This window comes from Mustela erminea, chromosome 9 (genome assembly GCF_009829155.1).
Source record: "Mustela erminea isolate mMusErm1 chromosome 9, mMusErm1.Pri, whole genome shotgun sequence".
In the NCBI taxonomy this organism is placed as follows: Eukaryota; Metazoa; Chordata; class Mammalia; order Carnivora; family Mustelidae; genus Mustela; species Mustela erminea.
The window spans coordinates 104263961-104282742 of NC_045622.1; the positions used below are offsets into that span (position 1 = coordinate 104263961).

The 18782-nt window shown below is 56.7% G+C and overlaps 1 protein-coding gene across 7 annotated transcripts in view; it reads right to left on the minus strand.

Annotated features, from left to right (window-relative positions):
• The window catches only part of SYT7 (synaptotagmin 7), a 63522-nt gene that overhangs the window by 34456 nt on the left and 10284 nt on the right, over window positions 1-18782 (minus strand). For all 7 annotated transcript variants that reach the window (XM_032356936.1, XM_032356934.1, XM_032356930.1 and 4 more), the window contains exon 2: window positions 4544-4647. In XM_032356936.1, the coding sequence (XP_032212827.1) occupies window positions 4544-4647 (104 nt within the window). The remainder of the gene's footprint in view (window positions 1-4543; window positions 4648-18782) is intronic.

Consider the following 18782-nt stretch of genomic DNA (forward strand, 5'->3'; position numbering starts at 1 on the left):
CTGGGGCCCAGCCTTGGCCATGAGCATCCGGGGGCCCTGTGTGAAGCTGTCACCACCGTGGGGGGCCAGCTCCACTGCTGTCTGTTTCCCCTCTGGTAGCTCCTTGGCCCCATGAGGCCTGAGGACCGACTCTGCCCCTTGAAGGGCACCCCAACCCCGACCCCCAGGGATGGGGCCCCTCCTTTCTGCCTATCTCCTGGGGCTCTGGGCTGACTCCCAGAAACACACCTCCCTCTGCCACGGACAGACGGCTCTCAGGCGCCTGGCCACGTCATATGGGCCACGTCACCACCCCCAGATGGTGGGGGTGGCATCCTGCAGGGGCAAGGTTGGCAGTGGCCAGTGACGTGAATGGTGGGGGCAGGGAGAGGGCCCCGTGCCCAGTCCGGCCCAGGACCGGGTCCAGCACTGTCTGGGGGCTCCCTGGGGTCCTCCTGCCTTGGGCAGTGAGGCAGGACAGGGCCCAAACACTCTCCTTTATAGGAAGGCAGCCTCAGGAAGAGAGGCTGCCCACTGGCTCTGAGGCCGGGGCAACTTGGCCCGCACCCCAGAGTCCCTCCCACCAGCTTGGGGTCGGGGGAAGGCTGGGCAGGCCAGGCAGGGGGTTGGGGGGCATGTGTCTCTAGGTCTCCTGGTGAGAAGAAGGGCCGTGGCTGCAGTGGGGACCAGGCCTGCTGCTGGGAAGGTGAGCCCCATTCACCTTCTCGGTTTGGGTTTCTAAATTTAGCTCCTGCAGAGCCGGGCACCATTAACATTCCTGGCTGCCACCGAGCGTCCTCACGCGCACCCACGGGCCACGGGCCTGGGCCCCGGGCCGATGCGTGCAGTGGGGTGGTGACAGCCCAGACACCCACACACACCCACACGCACACCCGACGTGTGCACACACATCTCCCCACCATCCTGTCCTGTGCTCAACACCGCGGCCACGACAGTCTACCCTCCCTGAAACAAACGAAGAGCCGCACAGCCGTGTCCCCAACACTCCTGCTGGCTGCAGCCCCTTCCAGGCCCACGGAGCGAGCCTGGCAGAGCTGGGCGGGGTTCCCCAGAATGCTGTGGGCAGAGGGGCAGACTCCTCACTCTACCCCCAGCGCCCCCAGGTCTCAGGGGTGCCAGGGTCCTGGTCTCAGCAACGCTGTACCCTCCCCGGGTCACCCTGGTCAAGTCCCTTGTCCTCTCTGACCTACTTTCCCCCCCTTCTGAAAAGGGTTGTTGTCACTGGATGAGCCCCAGGTCCCTCATCCTCCTCATAGATAGGACAGGTCTCTCCTGACTCACTTCAGCAGCCTCCCCCGCCACCCGCCACCCCCCGCCACCCACCCCTCCCCCCCCCCCCCCCGCCCTGGGGAACGCAGCCCGAAACATTAGGGACTGTCTGGTCTCTAGGACTCGGTGTGGAAGATAGTATCCAGCAGTGCTCAGAATGGGTCCCCTGGGAGTGCCCCGGCCCCCTGGGGTCTCAGCCCCAGGCTGTTGCCTCTGAGACAAAATTTTGAGCCTGAAAAAAACAGATCTGTTGGTTACTCTGAGTCCTCAAAACCTGTCTTCGCTCTTTCCCATCATTACCCAGAAGTTCAAATCCCCAGGAATGTCTAGTCCAGACTGGGACGATCCGGGCCTGGAGCTGCCCATGCTGGCCAAGGGCCCTTCTCCAGACAGAACCCCACCCCCACCATCCCCCCCAAATCTCTCTCACTTCAGGCGGTGTCTGGCAGGGACGACCGGGTTGAGGCCCCCCAACCCCTCCACTTACTCCCTCTCCTCTTTCTCTCTTGGCAGGAGAACTCATCCTAGGCAGCACTTTCTTCTTCTTCTTCTTCTTTTTTTTAAATTTTATTTATTTGACAGAGAGAGAGAGATCACAAGTAGGCAGAGAGGCAGTCAGAAAGAAGGGGGGAAGCAGGCTCCCTGCTGAGCAGAGAGAGATCCCAGGACGCTGAGATCATGACCTGAGCAGAAGGCACAGGCTTAACCTACTGAGCCACCTAAGTGCCCAGGCAGCACTTTCTTCTAAGGGGGAGTCAGCTGCCCCTTCCTGGAGGCGGGGCATGGCCGGGGGCCTGGCTGGGTGGGCTGTCCCCAGTTCAGGCAGGGCCTGCCTCTGTTCCTTCCACAGCACAGAGAAACTTCCCCTCCCGCTGCCATGATCAGTCTGCAGCTCCAGGGAGCTGTGGGACTGTGGGGGACAGGAGCCAGGGCAGGACTTGGGTCAGGATGGGGGGGACGGGCAGTGACAGGAAACCCAGGCAGGGTCCAGGAGACCCTGGGCTGCTCTAAGGGAAGCCAATCCCATCAGCCTGCTTCTCAGGGAGGGGGTTGGCCAGGCTGATCTGGAAAAAGCCAGCTGGAGATTAAGGAAGTTATTAATGTTTGGAAATGGGATCTGGGCTGTCGGGGTGTCACATCACTATCACTGCTGCTGAGGGGACAGGTGGGCAAGGAAGGCCCAGGAACTGTGCAAGGGGCATATGAAATCCCCTCCTGGAAAGCACAGAGGCAGCCCAGGCAGAAAGCTCCCAGCTCCCCCCATGGGGGGTGGTGGGGGAGGAATTGAGGCAGGGTTGGGGCGCTGGGCAAGCTGGGGGGGGTGGGGAGAAAGTCACATAGACCATCTGCGGCTGGGACCCCCAGGGGACTTCCCTGGCTGGAGGCTGGGAGCACAGGCTGGGTCAGGGGAGGTGCCTCCCATACTGGCGGGTCCTCCACCAGCTATGAAAGCTGTCATCTTTGAACACTGGTCCCCAAGTGAGTGGAGTAGGGGAGAGGCCCTCACCACAACACACACACGCACGTGTGCACACACACACGCTGCACACACACACTGCAGCGCTCACCAGGAGAGATCAGGACAGTCGCTATCAGCTCACTCAGGTGGAGATCTGATGGGATGCAGCACGCCCCACCAGGCAGGGATGAACTCACACACGCACTGCACCAGGCCCCTCAGAGTGGCCCACTCAGCACACAGACCCCCACTCAAGGTCACCGGCACTGCCTGCTCACACACCTTCCTCACCCTTCAAATGCGGACTTGCACACAGACAGCGGAACAGACCCTACACGGAGTGGAAGCGCGCGCCAGCGTGGGGGGGGGGGGGGGCGGGCGCCTGCGCCTGCGCGCTCAGCCCCTCCCCTGGCCTTGGAGCACATGGCCAAGTCCCCTCCTCCACCGTCCCTGAAATTCCGGAGACGATGCAGACACCAGGGATCCAGGAACAATGCGGGATGGCCAGCCTGGGGCACCTGCACAGCATGCCCAGAGTGGGCTAGGGCCTGGTTACCAGTACACTCACACTCGGGACACACGGGGCCGAGCTGGCCTTCTTCATGGTTTCTCCCCAGGGGAAGAAGCCCTGGAAACCGAGCGTCCCAGGATGGAAGCCGTGTTCCCCATTCCTGAGTCTGCCTTTCCTGAAGGAGACATGCTGGGCTCTGGGCCTCTAGGGTCCTTCTCAGAGCTCTCTGACCCTTATCTTCTGTAGGATTGGGGCTTGAAGCCCCTGGCTACATGGTCCCCAGGGCCATGACCCTCCCTGCTCATCCTTAAGGCCCGTCTGTCTCAGGCAGGTAGAGAATGCGGGTCTCAGACGGAGCGCCTGGCCCCCACTCCCTCAGTTCTCAATCTAGGGGCTAGAGGTGTCTGTCAGAAACGCTTTTGCACCTAATCCCAGGGAAGGCCCGACATCTGGGACACCTCTGGGTCCACCTTTGGGGGGTGCCCCGTGCTTGCTTTGGCAGCACATATACCACCTTTGGGGGTGCCCCACTGCAGTCCCCAAAGTCCCCCACTGCACTTCTGGGCTGGGGCAGCAGGACTGAGGGTGGGGGGTTGGGGAGGAAGCAGGGTGGTGGTCTAGCCTTGTAGCCCGCCCAGGGCCCCTTTGGGGAGCTGTGGGCTGCATGCGGGTGGGGTAGAGGCTCAGCCAGGCTTCTCCTCCGGGTGATGAATATCCCTCCTGATGGTCTCGTTACTTATTGATGGCCTAATCCTGCTCGTTAATTCCCCAGCCCTCGTTAAAAATGAAAAGAAGCCGTTTGTGCTTGTACAAACCCCAAGAACCAGGATGGATGTACCGGCGCTGGGGGTGGGGCGGGGCGGGCGGCGCCTCCTCATTGGTCAGGAGACCCCGCTCGGCCACGCCCAGCCCTGGGCTGGGGAGAACAGCGGGGGGCGGGCAGGGGGGAGCCAGGCACTGGGGTGGGAGGGGGCCCCGGTTCTCAGGCGGTTCTCAGGCCGCGCTTACCGTTCTTTCTGGGGGAGGGGGCGGAGCGTGTGTGCCTATAGTGGAGAGTGTGCGAATGCCTGAGAGACGTCTGTCCTCAGCTGTGTCCCTAGATGTGTGGTTCTTGGTGTACACACGACACATGGGCCCAGCACCCAGGCAAATGCAGTGCGTGCATGCGTGTCAATTCCTGCGGAAATGGGCCCGACTACGTGAGCAGGTGGGTCAAGAGCCCTTGAGAGAGCTCAGGAGCCAGGGACTGTGGGGGGCGGGATGTAGGGCCCCGCCCCGCCCCCCAGGGCCCTCAGGAGCCTCACCAGTTTGCGCTGACACCAGTGGCAGAGGCCGCAGAGGACGACAGTGACGCTAAGGCTGACGGTGATGATGGCAGAGACCAGCAGGACATCGCGGGTGGGTGCCCCTGGGGAGGACATACACAGGTCAGACCCTCATTGGTCAGCGCTGCCCACCCTCCCTCAGCCCTGAGCCCCCCCACCTCCAGAGCAACTACCCTACCCTACCAGCTGGCCCCCACACTGGGAGCTCTGAGCCTCAAGTTCCACTCCCAGCTACACTTGCTGGCTGACCTTGGGAAGTTCCTTTCTTTCTCTGTGACTCGGTTTCCTCATCTGTAAAATGGGGGAATTGTGCAGGCTGAAGTTCCTCCCACACCCTCCCTGCATGGGCTCTCTCAAAGGGAGATGCCAAGGGTGCCCTCTGCCCAGCCAGGCCTCAGTGCTCACTTCTACTCCCCCTAAAAAAGCCACTGCCTCTGCACAGCCTTCCTGCTCAGCCCCCTCCCATCCCCTCCGACACTCTGAGCCACGACTCCAGCCCCATTTCCCCAAAGGGCACTACGCCTGAGGACATCTGTCCCACGGGCACTAACAGACCACCAGAAGTGTCTGGCCCAACCTGGATGGTGAGCGAAATGTGTAGTCCAAAAGGGAATTTCTGGAATCCTCTGACCAGCCCTTAGCCCCTGCCCCTCAGCTTTCCTTGGACAGGAAGACCACCCAAGTGGCCCCTGTAGGCCCTGCCCTCCCACCCCTTAGCCCCCTGAGCTTGTCTCTCTTGCTCCCCCCACCAGGTTTAGCTTTAGCTGGTGGGGGGGGGGTCGTAAGGGAGTGGGGGGCACCAGAAGCTTCCATTCCAAGAGCTCAGGGGTCTTATATTTCAGAAGTGGCTATGTTGACAGACCTGGCCCAGGACACAAGCCCCAGGTTCCATGCAAATCCCACCCCTTGCTCGCTGTGGCTTTGGAGAAGTCACATAACCACTCAGTTTTCACCCATGCAAATGCGGATTAAACCTCCTCCCTGTCTTCTCACAGGTGGTTGCAAGTATGAGCCCAAAGCAAATGCAAGGCAGGCAAAATTTCACCAGAAATTCTCGTGTGGGGGAGTGAGTCGAACGAGAGCAGCAGAGATCACACGTGCACTGTAAATACGTATGCACTAGGGTACGTCCTGAAGGCAAGTAGACGCTGTTTATTTACAGAGGAGCCTGCGTGGGTTTTTCGGTGCCAGCGAGGGCGGTAATTAAGAGCTGACGGTATCTGTCTGGTCCTGGTTCCTGCGGTTTGCTTCTGGGCTCCCGGTCTCCATTGCCTGGCTATGGGGCATCGCGGAGAAGGGCCCAGCGGTTCATCCAGCTCTCAGGGCCCTTGGGGTTCCCTCTTACCAGCACTCTAGTGCCCTGGGTGGTCCGTTCACCCCCTGCTCTCCCTCAAGTCCTGCTTGGGCACCACCTCTCCCTTCCCAACTTCCTGAGCCTCCTAGCTGTGGGAAAAGGCCACCTTTACCAGGTCCCCTCCAGTCCACCTGCCAGGTCAACCAAGCTTCTTTCTGTCCAGAGCCTGCAGCCTCCCTGCCCTGCCCCATCCTTGCCCCCAGCTCACTGTCAACCTCAGAGCCCATGGCACCCAGGAGCTCTGGCCTGGACAACTAGCAGAGGCCAAGGTCCTGGTCCTGCCCTTTTCTCTCTGGGGTGGAGGAACACAGCTCGTCCTCATTGGCCAAATGGGAGATTCTATCTTTAATCACCAGGCTTCTGAGGGTGGTGGGGAGCAGAACAAGGGGGGGAGAGTGATGGCCATAACACCGCAGGTCATGCCACCGGTGCCCCAAGACTCGAGTCTGTGGTAAAGAGAGGCGCGAACGTACCTTCCAGGAAGGGGACCTGTGCCTTTTCCAGTTGTCTCTGCAGGAACTGCCCCTACCCCCTTGGAAGAGTCTGGGAGGAGGGAGCTATGCGGGCCGGAAAAGCAGGTGACCTCACACCTTCCTCTGCTGAACTTTTTTTTTTTTTTTAAAGATTTTATTTATTTATTTGACAGAGATAGAGATCACAAGTAGGCAGAGAGGCAGGCAGAGAGAGAGAGAAGTAGGCTCCCCGCTGAGCGGAGAGGCAGATGCCGGGCTCGTTCCCAGGACCCTGAGATCATGACCTGAGCCGAAGGCAGAGGCTTAACCCAAAGGCAGAGGCTTAACCCACTGAGCCACCCAGGTGCCCCTGAACTCACTTTTAAATAAAATAAATTCTGTTTTTGGTCTGAGCTTTCTTCAATCACTATCTGCTAAGAATCTAGCATGAGGCACGTGGGACAGGAAAGAGGCAAGATTTCAGGGGATTATCTCTTAGCATGTCAGTGCCCCAGAGCCAGTGAGGGGCAGAACACCCAGCTCGGGCCTCCAGACTCCAAAATAACCAGGAAAAGCCCAAAGGGTGAGTGCAGTTTCTGCCTCTTTGTAGCCGACTGGCCTTGGACAAGTGTCTTAAGCACTCAGTGCCTTCCAGTAGAGACAACAGGGCACCTACCCCAGGGGGTTACTGTTGGCTCTTGATAGATACATATTATAATTACAGCTGGCAGTGTTAGTTTCCTCTAAGCCGTAAACAGAGGGCTCTGGGAGCACAAATGAAGAAATGCCTGCTGGACTAGAGGGCTATCTGGGAAGGCTTCCCTGAGGAGGTGGTATTTGGTGTGGTCTGGCGGATGGCTATGCGGTGAGAATGAGATGATCCAGGGACAGGGAAGAGCAAGAGCAAAGGCAAGAAGAGGGAGTAGGGGTGGGGGGGAGGGTCAAGCGCATTGTCCAAGGAGTTGGTCTAAGTTAGTGGGTGTGAAGTGGAGGAGGACCGGCTGGGAAGGGAGTGGGGCCCGATGGGGAAGGGGTTTGTCTGTTAGGCTGAGGGGCTCGCTGTGGGAGCCATGGAAGGTTTTTGAGCCGGGAAGGGTCAGGACCAGAGTGGGTATGAGCAGGTTCTTGATCTGGTAGCTGTGGGGCCGTGGTAGGAGGCCGTGCTCTGGCTGGGTTCCTCTGGCCCCCCACACCCTTTCCACGTACCTCCCCTTCCACACACATCTTGGCCATGGGGGGCTTCTCCAAGGAGCTCTACCTCCTATCTTGACCAAAAAAGTCTTTCTCAAAACTGCTGTAGGGAGGGGACCCCTGACAATAAAGCCTGTCAACCCCAGAAGCCAGAGGACACGCTGAGAAGAGCCGCCAGAGACCCAGGGAGTGCCCATCCAAAACAAGTAGCCTTCTGTGGGCAGGCAGCATAAGCACTGGGCTAGGAGTCTAGGAGAACGGGGTGGAGGCGCTGTTCTGGCCCCTAAACAGCGATGGGACCGTGAGCAAGGTGCCCAGCCTCTCGGATGTCCGCACCTTCACCTGTGGGAAAGCTGACCTCTCCTCTGGCAATAAGCCAAGTGTTCTAGATGCTCCCCACGACATAACAACTCAGTCCTCCCAACAGCAATGGAAGCAAGAGGCACTATGATTGTCCCCAAGATGCAAGGGGGGTCAAGAACCTTGTCCAAGGTCATTCGGGTAGGAGGTAGCGGAGCCAGTGTTCAGACCTAGGCCATCCGGCTCAAAGTCGGCTCTCTTTGCTTTGTGTGCTCTCTGGAACTGTTAGGGTTCCCGGACTTTGTCAGGGGCTACAGATGTCCCGGACTTTGTCAGAGGCTATAGGATGCCGAGATGAGGCTGTGGTCTCTCAAGCCCTCTTCCAAAAAGCAGCAACATTTCCCTGTTTTCACATCTTGGGCATCTAAGGGGACTTGAAACCACGTATGGGGACTTGAAAGTTCCATTTGAAGAAGGAGGTGTGCTGCTAAGGCAAGTTGTACCCCCTAATGGGGGCCCCCAGGATCCTCTGCTGTCATCTCACAGGCAAGGAGTCCGACCCTTCCCCCTGCCCCCACTACTGCCCAACCACAGCCCTCGAAGCTGGGGTGAAACACACGCTTGTCACTGCAAATTGCACTGATGTGATGACCGAAAGTGACACGGTGTCCTCAGCCAGCAAGCGCTGTTATCATCAAGGGGGTGCAGGTGTGTGTTCTTGCCTGCCAGCCGGAGTGACCCCATTCCCAGAGCACGGATCACTAAGTTTGGGTCTGGAAGGGACCTCTGCTGTCATGGAGTCTGGCCCCAGCAACACACGAACCCTCTGGGCAGCCCTATCAGGGACAAGAAGCTGCTTCTGGCAGGCGCTCCACTGCCAGGCGGGGTTAGGGAGGGTTGCTGGGCCCCGTGCTGAGCGGAGTCTGTCTCCCTAGAACTCCCCCACCCCACCCCCGTCCCCCTGGCTCCCAAGCTTGCCCTCCAGAGCCACTGAGAACACGTGGCTCCTTCTGCCACATGACAGGCCTCTAAATCCTTGCCGACAGCGCTCATGTCCCCTTCCAGTCTTCTCCAGGCACAACCGCCCTGGCCTTTCTAACCCGTCCTCCGATGACATACATGGTTTCAAGTCCCCTTAGTGTCAGCATATTAACATCGGGGGAAAGAAAATATTGCAGCCCTCGTCAGACTCTGACAGGGCCGGGTTCCACAACCTCTCCTTGAGTGGAGGAGACATCCTGGGTCCCGGGGGCGAGACATAGACAAGGGCAGACGGGTGACACTGGGGAGCCGCGGGTGGTGGGGGCAGCTGGGAGTGGGGAAAGCCGGGCTTCCTGGGTCTGATCCCAGGGGTGTCCGGGGACTGAGGCACAAGCTTGGGCACATGGCTGCCCCCACCCCCCGCCCAGGCCTGTGTGGGCACTTGGGCAACTTGAGCTCGGGGTCAACCATGATCTGGTGGGGTACCCATGCTCCAGACCACGCCCCCAGCGCAGCGGCTCTCGGGGTAAAGTCTGTGTGTCTCCGAGGGTGCACGACAGGCTTGAGCTCACACCCTTGTCCCCTCTAGAATGTCTGCTCCTTGAGGGTGGGGCTTGCCCTCTGTTCCCCACTGTTTCCCCTGCACCAAGGAGGGGCCAGGCATTCAGCAGGTGCTTGACAAAAGCTTGCTGAAAGAATGAGTGAGCAGGAACCCCAGGCCTCTAGGAATAATGATACTAATAGAGGCCACCATGTATTAAGTGCCCACTGTGTACCAGACTCCACGGTCTATGAAAGTAAGGGCTTTACTGTTTTGCTCCTTCTGGATATTCTGCAACAGGCTGACATATGGGAGGTGCTCAGTAAATACTGTTTCAGTGCTTGCATGTTATCCCACTTGTCACCCAAACAAGATGGGAGGGAAGAGATGGGAGAGGCCACAGTGACAGAGTTTGAGCCTCTCTTCTACACACATACACACACACACGCACACACACACACACACACGAGGACCCCTTTCAATCTCTCCCCATGCCATCTTTGTCTGACAATTCCTGATTTTTCTAGACCCTGATAAAAAAACACCTCCTCCAAGAAGCCTTCCGTAAGATCCCCAGTGGGAATGAATTTCTCCTGCCTAGGAGCTCCTATCACACAGAGCCTGCACCCTCCTTTTAGGGTATAGTGATGAAGTGTCAGGGCTCTGGAACAGACTCTCTGGGTTCAAATTCTGGCTCTTCCTCTTCCAAGACATATGACCTAAGTTTTGTGTGCCTCTGTGTCCCCATCTGTAAATGGGGACCAATCATAGTACAGGTCTCCTAGGACAGTTGTGAGGTTTAAAGAAATGAGCACATATGATGTACTCTGCACAGTGCCTGATGCAAAATAAGTAGGCAATATATGCTCGTTGTTATCACGGTATTACCACGTTTGCTCTGTAGTGGAGACATCTGGGGCACGGAGCCAGCGCACAGTGAGCGTTGAATAAAATACTGAACTAGATACTCATCTAGTTCTTTCCCACCAAACAGCACAGGCCAGGGGGCCTGTCTTGCCCAGTTCGGTGCACCCGGATCTGTGCCCCGGGGCTTGACCAAGACCAAGAGCATCAGTGAATGCCGTCAGCGGCGAGGAGTGGGGAGGGCTGGGGCGAGGGGACTTGGGGGGGCCCACAGCTGGAAGCCAGGCTGGGCTTCAGGTGTGAACCACAGACCTGAGCCCGTCCCTTGCCAGGCTCTGCCCCCACTCCCAACTCCTTCTCATCTCCTCAGCAAGCCATAATTTATGGATGAACAGAATCAAACAGGACGGCTGGCTGCTGGGATGCCCTGGGGAGCTGCTGGAGAGGGAATGGACTTCTGAGGGCACGCTCACCAGCTGCCTGGCGGGGGGGTGTGGGATGGGGGGAGAAAGGCAGGGAGGGGGAGGAGGTACACACATACACAGGTCACAGACATGAACACCCATGGCTTGTACACACGCGTGCCTACACTACAGAGACTCGCTCTTGGCACAGACAACCAGGCGGCCCACACTCCACACACACATGCGCATGCGCACACACACACAGAGCCCCAGAGACCCACCCCGTACACAGACATTCATGCTCACTCACACACGATACACACACTGTGCACAGATACCCATGTTCACACCAACACACGCACACACACACAAGCCTTGGAGGCTCACGGCGCGCATAGACACTGCACTCACACTCACACACACAAATGCGCACACGGCCACGGCCACGGCCACGAGTAGATGCCCAGGCCACTCCATCATCCACGAGGTCTAGTTGTTCACGCACGTCCTCTGGCGTGGAACCCTCTCCCAGGACCTGTTATTCCTCTACTCAAATTCTGTCTGTCCTTCTGAGGCAGAGCAGTGGGACAAGAAGTAGACCCGGGGGCAGGTGGCCCGGATTCAAGTCACGTCTCCATGCCTGGCCTGCGACCCCGGGGAAGGCCCATTCTGGGCCTCAGCGGTTCACCTTCAAGCGATGGAAACCTCCCCTAACGTCCCCTGCTGGGGTTCTAGCAGATACTGCGATCATCCCCATTTCGCAGAGAAGACAGGCACGGTGGATTAGGGACACGAGCCTGCCCTTTCCCTCTGAGGTGAAGGATGTACCAGCCCTCCCCTGTGGGCTCTGCGGCGCGGTCCAGCCATGCCTCACTTTCCTTCCGCCTTCAAGAAGGCCAACCTCTTTCCCACTTCGGCACAAGCGCTTCCCTCTGCCTGGAATACGTTCCTTCTATCTCCTACTGTTACTATCCCAAGACGAGATGGTCTTCATTCCCTCCCACATTCCTTTCTGCCTCCCCCGTAACTATGGCAATTCATCATTGTGGGTTAATAATTAGTACTTTCTGTCTTTTCCCCTGATGGGAACCCCTCGATCACCCATCTCTGTAGCCCCAGGTTTGGTACCCAGGAGAGCTGGATAAATAAGTGCTGAACAGATGCTTGAAGTTATTCAAGGCCCCCAGGTAGGCCTGCCTCTTCCAGGAAGCCCTTCCTGATGAAAAGTGCTCACAGAAGTCTCTTCATTCCCCAAGTTTGAATTAACTGACCTTCTGTCCAGCACCCTTTTCTTGGGGGTAGGCCTGTCCCCTAAGCAGAGCCAATGGGGTAAGATCATGTCTCCCCATCTCTTGGGCTCCCCCACAGCCCACAGCCCGCAGCCCGCAGCCTGCAGCCCAGGATGCAAGACTGACATGCTGGACAGGGGCTGGACACGCTGGAAATCTGTGCACACAGACTTTCCTCCCGGAATTTGCCTGCTCTTGTACTCCCAGCTGGTGACACGCACACTCTCCAGATCCAGGCCTTCCAAAGTTGTCCCATCACCACCACACCCTCCAAACCTAGACCGCTTCCCTCTTTTGGGATCCCTGGATCGCAGGCCCTTGTTCTCCCTACCAAATACGTCTCATTATAGTAAGTAATGTACGCTAAACACGGAATCATGTTCCCATCTCCTCTGGGGGTAAACAGGCTCATACTTGTTTCACAAAGAAAGAAACTGAGGCTCAGAAGGGTTAAATACTTGCCCACGGGCACAGAGCAGAAGAGAGGTAAAGCCAGGATTGCACCTGGAGTCTGTAAACCTCAAACCTTACAGCTCTCTCTCTCTTGTCCTATCCAAGGAGAGCTCAGCCTTGAGCCAAGTCACTCTGAGGACAGCCAAGAGAAGAAAGAAATAGAGGGAACACAAAAGAAAAGGCAGTCAGGAGGAGGAAGTTCCCCCAAGATTTTACCAATGAGAGCCACGCCCGAGTTACCCCAAGAGCTTCACAGGCTCCTCTCACACACCCTTCCCAGAGATCTTTCCTCCCTGCACTGGCCCAGCCCTCAGCCTCAGTAAAGCACCAGCATTAGAGGCTCAGTCCACCTAAAGGTCCCTGAACGGGCTGGGGAGCTGGGCCCCTGGGGTTAGACAAGGGTGAGCAGGAAGCACAGACAAATGGGGGAGCCCAGGATTTGCCCAGGGCTCTGTCTCTGGTACCGTCTAGGGCACAACCACTATTCCGGAGATAAAGCAGAATGATGTTGGGGGTGGTTGGGGCTACGTCTGCCAGCGTCTTCCCATCCTAATCCTGCCTCCTCCCACCTGATTCTGCACTACTTACGACACATCAGGCCCCAGCGCCTCCCCCCTCCATCCTTTTGGCGGCTGCGTGATGACGTTCAAGATGGAAAGCAGCAAAAGCTAGAGTCACAGGTTTCCAAAGGAAGCGTCCCTCCACGTGTGTGCTGAGCAGATGGAAATGGGGGGGAAGGTGAGAGGGTATTCACAAGTGCAGAGCCTACCAGCCCTAGGGCTCTATGGGCATGGGAAAGGGAGACATTTTCAGTACCTATCCCTCCTTCCTTCACACACACAGAGCCAGAAAAAGGCAGAACTGGGGAGAAAGCAACAGAAAACCAATGAGCAAAACTCTGAACTTTACACAGCCAGGCAAAGCTCTGGCCTCCTGACATGCTGAATTTTCTGCCCTCTCTCTCCCGTCTAAAACTCCTCCTCCAAGCTACCCACCTTGGGAAACAGAAAATAAGATGGGCAGGTAGAAGGAAAAGGAGGGGGAAAGAGAGCCTGGCATTCATTTCCCAGGAAAGCTGGGCCTCTACCTTAGCCCCGTGCCCCCTGGACAGTCTGCCTGAGTGTCCTTCAGAAAGCCAAGGAGACACCCACAACCCTCAGGCTTCACCTGGGGTGGGCGGGCCCAAGGCCGGTAAAAGAGGAGGCCCGAGGGGAATTGTTTTGGAAAGTTACAAGTAACTGAAAATAGGGGCTTAGCATGAGCAAGCCTCCTCAACCTTGACTGTAATAAAAACAGATAATGCGTGAGTGAGCTAGGGAGGGAGCGCTGGCAGGGGCCGCAGAGGCCGGCTGGATGCAGACGGTTTAGAATTCAGAGGAGATGCCAAGTGAGTAAACAGCAAATGAAGGATTGTTCGGTTGGGCCAGGAGCTGTTCCAGCAAGAAATTGGACGGGGACATGTCAGGATCCACCAGCACGTCAACTCCTCATCAGGGGAGCAGGGCCTGCTGAGCTACAAAGGCCTCATCCACAAGTTCTCCGTGCCTTTTCTACCTTGGCTCTCTCCTCCAGCAGAGAGCATGGCCTTGGTAATAACAGCTCACGTTTGTTCAGTGCCGAGGAGTTTACAAAGTACTCCTGAGTTTACCTAGGGTTTCACATCTCCTGCCATATTTAATGGTGATGGGGTATCTTCTACCTCTCCTTCACCACAGCCACCCCCACCTCCCACAGTTCCTGACCTAGGGAAGCCTGGTACATCTGGCTTCAGTTTTCAGCCTCGGAAGATGGGGGAGGGGGTTTGAGATCATCTGCAACTCTAGAGAGCTGGTGAGTCTGGAAGTCATGAGGGTCAAAGCCATTCAAGATGAAGGGGATCAGGTGCCAGCTCTGAGTTAGCTGGGAATCAACTGCCCTCCCCAACCATGCTGATCCCAAAGCCGATAAGCCACCTGGATACCCCTGAAAATGCTCATGTCCATCAGAACAGCGGGAGTTCAGGAAGGGAGGAGCTCAGGTGGACGGCTTCTCCACCAGGATTGTGGAGCAGGGGCAGGATCAGGGACGTGTGATGATTAAGTGCGGGCCTTGACCACTAGTTACTATGAATAATGCATCGTTGTGCCTTGGCCTAAGTCAGCATCTTATTGTTATTAATAATACACGGCTGCAAAGAAGCTGAGGTTGGAATGGTGCTCTATTTTATTCGAGGATCTCAGAGCACTTAAGAATTCCTCATGCTGATGACTCAACTCTAGCTCCCCAAGTCACAGGCTTCCTTATAGGCCAGGGCACCTGTCCTGCCCAACACCCTCCCACCTGATGCTTGGAGCCCTGAAAAAGCCTCAGGGGCTAGGAATCTTCCATCTTGAGATTCAGATTTTTTGATTGGTGTTTTGGTGGGAGAAAGGGTACAGTTAATCTTTGGCAGCTCAAGGGATCTCTCTGGGATAGAATAGAATGTGAAGCTTCTGCCAGGGATATTTAGGAAGGAGGGAGAGAACTACTGGAAATCCAGTGTGGAGAAATATTTGGAGAGAGACTACTGGGGATCTGAATCCTGTTCTGCCACCCACTGTGTCATTGTGGGTGTGTGGCCTTAGGGAACTAACTATACTCTCTGGTCCTAAGTCTCCTTGGGATGAGTGACTGAGATTCCGTCTGGGAGGTGCTATACTACCATATTCTGGGGGTATCATTTGCGCCACAAATACTAGGAAGGAGCGGTGTAGAGCGCTGTCCTGGGATCTGTCCACGGTTCTGAAACAGGGTGCAGGAGCTCCTGTCCTTGGTGCTGAAATTCGTTTCAGTCCTGGGACTGCTCCCTCCTCTACATCACTCTCTGCATCACCCCTAATGAGCAGGATGCAAAGGACTGGAGCTGTTTGCAGCACTAAAGCATAGTGATCCCACTTTCCTCTGCCAGTTGCTCCCTGATCAGCCACGAGCTGAAGCCACGGCGGCGACCAGGCAACTTTGAGAGCTCCCTTTCCACGTGAGGTCCTCAGATGTTGAGGACCCAGTCAGCGCTCGGACTCAGGACAGAAAAAGCCTCCCCGCTAATGTAAATGCCGCCTCCCTTTCCCTCAAGTAGAGCCCGCCGAACCGCCTCCTGGCGGCTGGTGCGGGTACTGCGCTTAGAGCAGAAACACAGAAGGTCCCCCGCGGTGGCGCTGGGCGGGTGGGGAAGGAGTGGCATAAGGTCCGCCGTCACCGCCCCCTCACCCATCCCAGGAAAATATGGCGCTCTGAGCTTGCAGCGCCGCCCAATAACTCGCACGTTCCAGGCAGTCCTGCTGCCCTGAGGCCGTCTTGAAACACCGTGCTCCCAGCTTCACAGCGAAGACTCAACCCAGTAGTCAACCCAGGCCAAGTGAAAAACTTCTTGCTGCCCCTAACACAACTTTTCTTCCTGCTATTGGGTGAGTCCTACCACAATGAACACAAAGGCTTGTAATTAGCCTCCCTGAGGGCAAAGGCTTCCTACCTCACATCCATCCAGATAAGAAACTTGCCCACAGCGGCGCCTGGGTGGCTCTGTTGTTAATCGTCTGCCTTCGGCTCAGGTCTTGATCCCAGAGTCCTGGAATTGAGCCCCACATCTGGCTCTCTGTTGAGCAGGGAGCCTGCTTCTCCCTCTCCCACTCCCTCTACTTGTGTTCTCTCTCTCACTGCCTCGGTGTCAAATAAATATATATATGTTTTTTAAAGTAAGAAACTTGCCCATAGCCCCTCTCTAGGAAAAAGTGGGAGTCAGGGGAGAAAGCCACAGTTTCTGCCCACTCCTTTCCGCTACTCCACAGGTGGGGGCTCTTTGAAAAGCAGATCTGCTTGGTGTTTCTAGGGACGGCTTCATATTAGCCTCACTGGGTGTGGAAATTCCCCTCTTTCCAAAAACAAACATCAAAGCAAATAAAACCACCTGGAGACGATGCCCCAAATCACAGCCCTCTGGATCCAGGTAGGGAGTAAAGATAACAGTCTTTATGGTAGATACAGATAATATAGTTTATTGAGCACTTACTATAGGCCAAGAGCTGCTAAGAGTTCTGTAAACATTTTCTCATTGAAAACTACAACCCCTCCCCCAGGAGGAAGCATGAGGGTCAGCCTTCTACAGATGAGGAAAGTGGGGTCCAGAGAGGTGAGGTGGCCACGCAGGATGGTGTAGCTGGCATGTGCTGAGACTGGTGCTGGACACCACATCTGTCTGCCCTTCATTTTGCAGCTCACCATCCTTCCATGTTCTGGAAGCCTCGCTGCCCCACTCCCGCACATCCTCATATCTCATCTGAGAGTATACTGGAGGAACAGAGTGACACCTCACACTCCCATAGCACTTACAGCCTGCAAAGTGCTTTCATAGCCATTGTCCGAGTCAACCCTCATGATACGGAGGCATTCTTCCAATGGGACAAGAGAGAAAGCTAAGGCACAGAGAAGTAAGACGCTTGCCCCAAACCACACAGTGAGTAGTGGAACCAAAATTCAGAAGAAGACGGTGGTACTCCAAACCCAGTGCTCTCTCTGTGCTTCCATAAGGCTGGGGTCCTGGAGGTAAGCCAGGGAGGTGGGGGGGGGTCCAGGGGCTTCCTGAGACCCTGACCTGGGCTGCTTCCCTCCTCCTGGTCTCCAGGGGCCATCAGTTGGCTCAGCTCTACCTTGGAGTCTCAGAGTCTCATTCTAAATGAAATTTTTTTCCAGGCAATTACTTCCAACTAATTAGGAGGCAAGGCTGCCAGTCCCTGGGCCCTGGGCTGACCCCCTTTCTCAACTCACACGGGTGGGGGATTGTTAAGGTACCGAACAGCAGCACCAGCCAGAGAAACTGCCTGGCTCGGCCCCATCAGCCCCATCATCTGAAGGAGGCAGGGAAACTCTGAGGGCGAGGGAACTGGTGGAGGAGTAAAGAGCGCCAAGGACCTGGAAGGCTGGAGGGGGAGCTGGGGACACTGGGGAGGAAAGGACTCTGAAGTGGGAGTGGGCCAGAGGACAGGAAACGAAGGAGTCTAGACATGCCCATGCAGAGGAGGACAGAGACCTGAGCTCTAGAGCAGCAGGGGGAACCAGGAAGATCCAGAGAAACAGGGACATTTGTTCCACATTGTAGGGAGGAAAGAGAAGGAATCTCAGGAAGCGGAGAGACAGAGGAGGGGGAAGAGGCCTCCCATCTGTGGAAGGAGAGGAAGGAAGAAGGCACCCTGGAAAATGGTCAAGATTACGGAAGTGGAAGAAGCAGAGACAGGGAGATACTGGGAGACTCCAACAAGGGGAAGGAGAGAGGAAGGACAGGGAGGACAAAGGACTGCTGAAGGAAAGCCCTGGGGAGGAGGGGAGCGTGGGGGAGGATGGCTGCAGTGGCAGCTCCCAGGGTCCCAAGGAGGGCTCTCTCTAGTCATTGTCCTTGAACCTCCCCCAATGTCAGCGCCCAGCCAGTCGGGCCCGCACGCCCTCCTACGCAGCCACAGGTGCGGGCCAGCATGATGGCAAGCCACCCGTCAGCGCAGGCCCCAGATGCTCCGCTCGTCCTGGACAGCCAGCTGGCCTCCCTTCCTATCAACCTGCCACCGCCTCCAGCGGCCTGAGCCAGGGACTCTCTGGGGTCACACAGCAACATGACCAGGCGGCTCTGGGACTATGGGGTCCAGCCTCTCTACCTGAAAGAGGGAGGACCAAGGACCCGAGAGGAAATGGTGCTTGTCCAAGTTCCTATACCGAGTGGGTGATGAGGCCAGATGTAGAAGGTTCAGGGTCTAAGTCCCACTGGAGGGTCCTGTTTCTTCCTGGGCGAAGCCAATAACAGGAGACAAAGATGGGTCTTCGTTGTCAGCAAGCCTGTCCCTGATCGGTCTAGGGGAGTAAGGGCAGCCAGAGGCTGAAGGAGAAACAAAGGAAGAGACTGCTTCTGGAGCGCTGAGCGGGAGGACTCCGCATGCGCTCTAACTGCAGCTAACATAATTGAGCATTTACTCGATACCATGTTCCAGCCACTGCGTGCACGATCTCATTTAGTCCTCACGAGAGCCCTACAATGTATGTATTACTGGAATTCCACTATAAGGAAGAAACTGAGACTCAGGAGAGTCGAGTCATTGGCCAAGTCCACAGGTCAGTCAGTGGCATGTTACTAATTCAGTGCACTGACCGCTCCCTGGAGGACCCATCCACCGGCGTTATCTGAAGACGCTCAGATCCCCAAGTTCCCATGACTCCCGCCAGCCAACCGCTGGCAGAATTCAGGCCCCGATGCCAGTGGGGTTGCAGTCCCAGCACCTTCTTGGGGTCCAAAGTGGGGGCACGATCAGGAAGTGCTGCATTGGAACAAGCCCCATCTTCAGACAGTGGAGCCTGGTTTCTAGTCCTGGCTCTGCCACTAACTTACTGTGTGA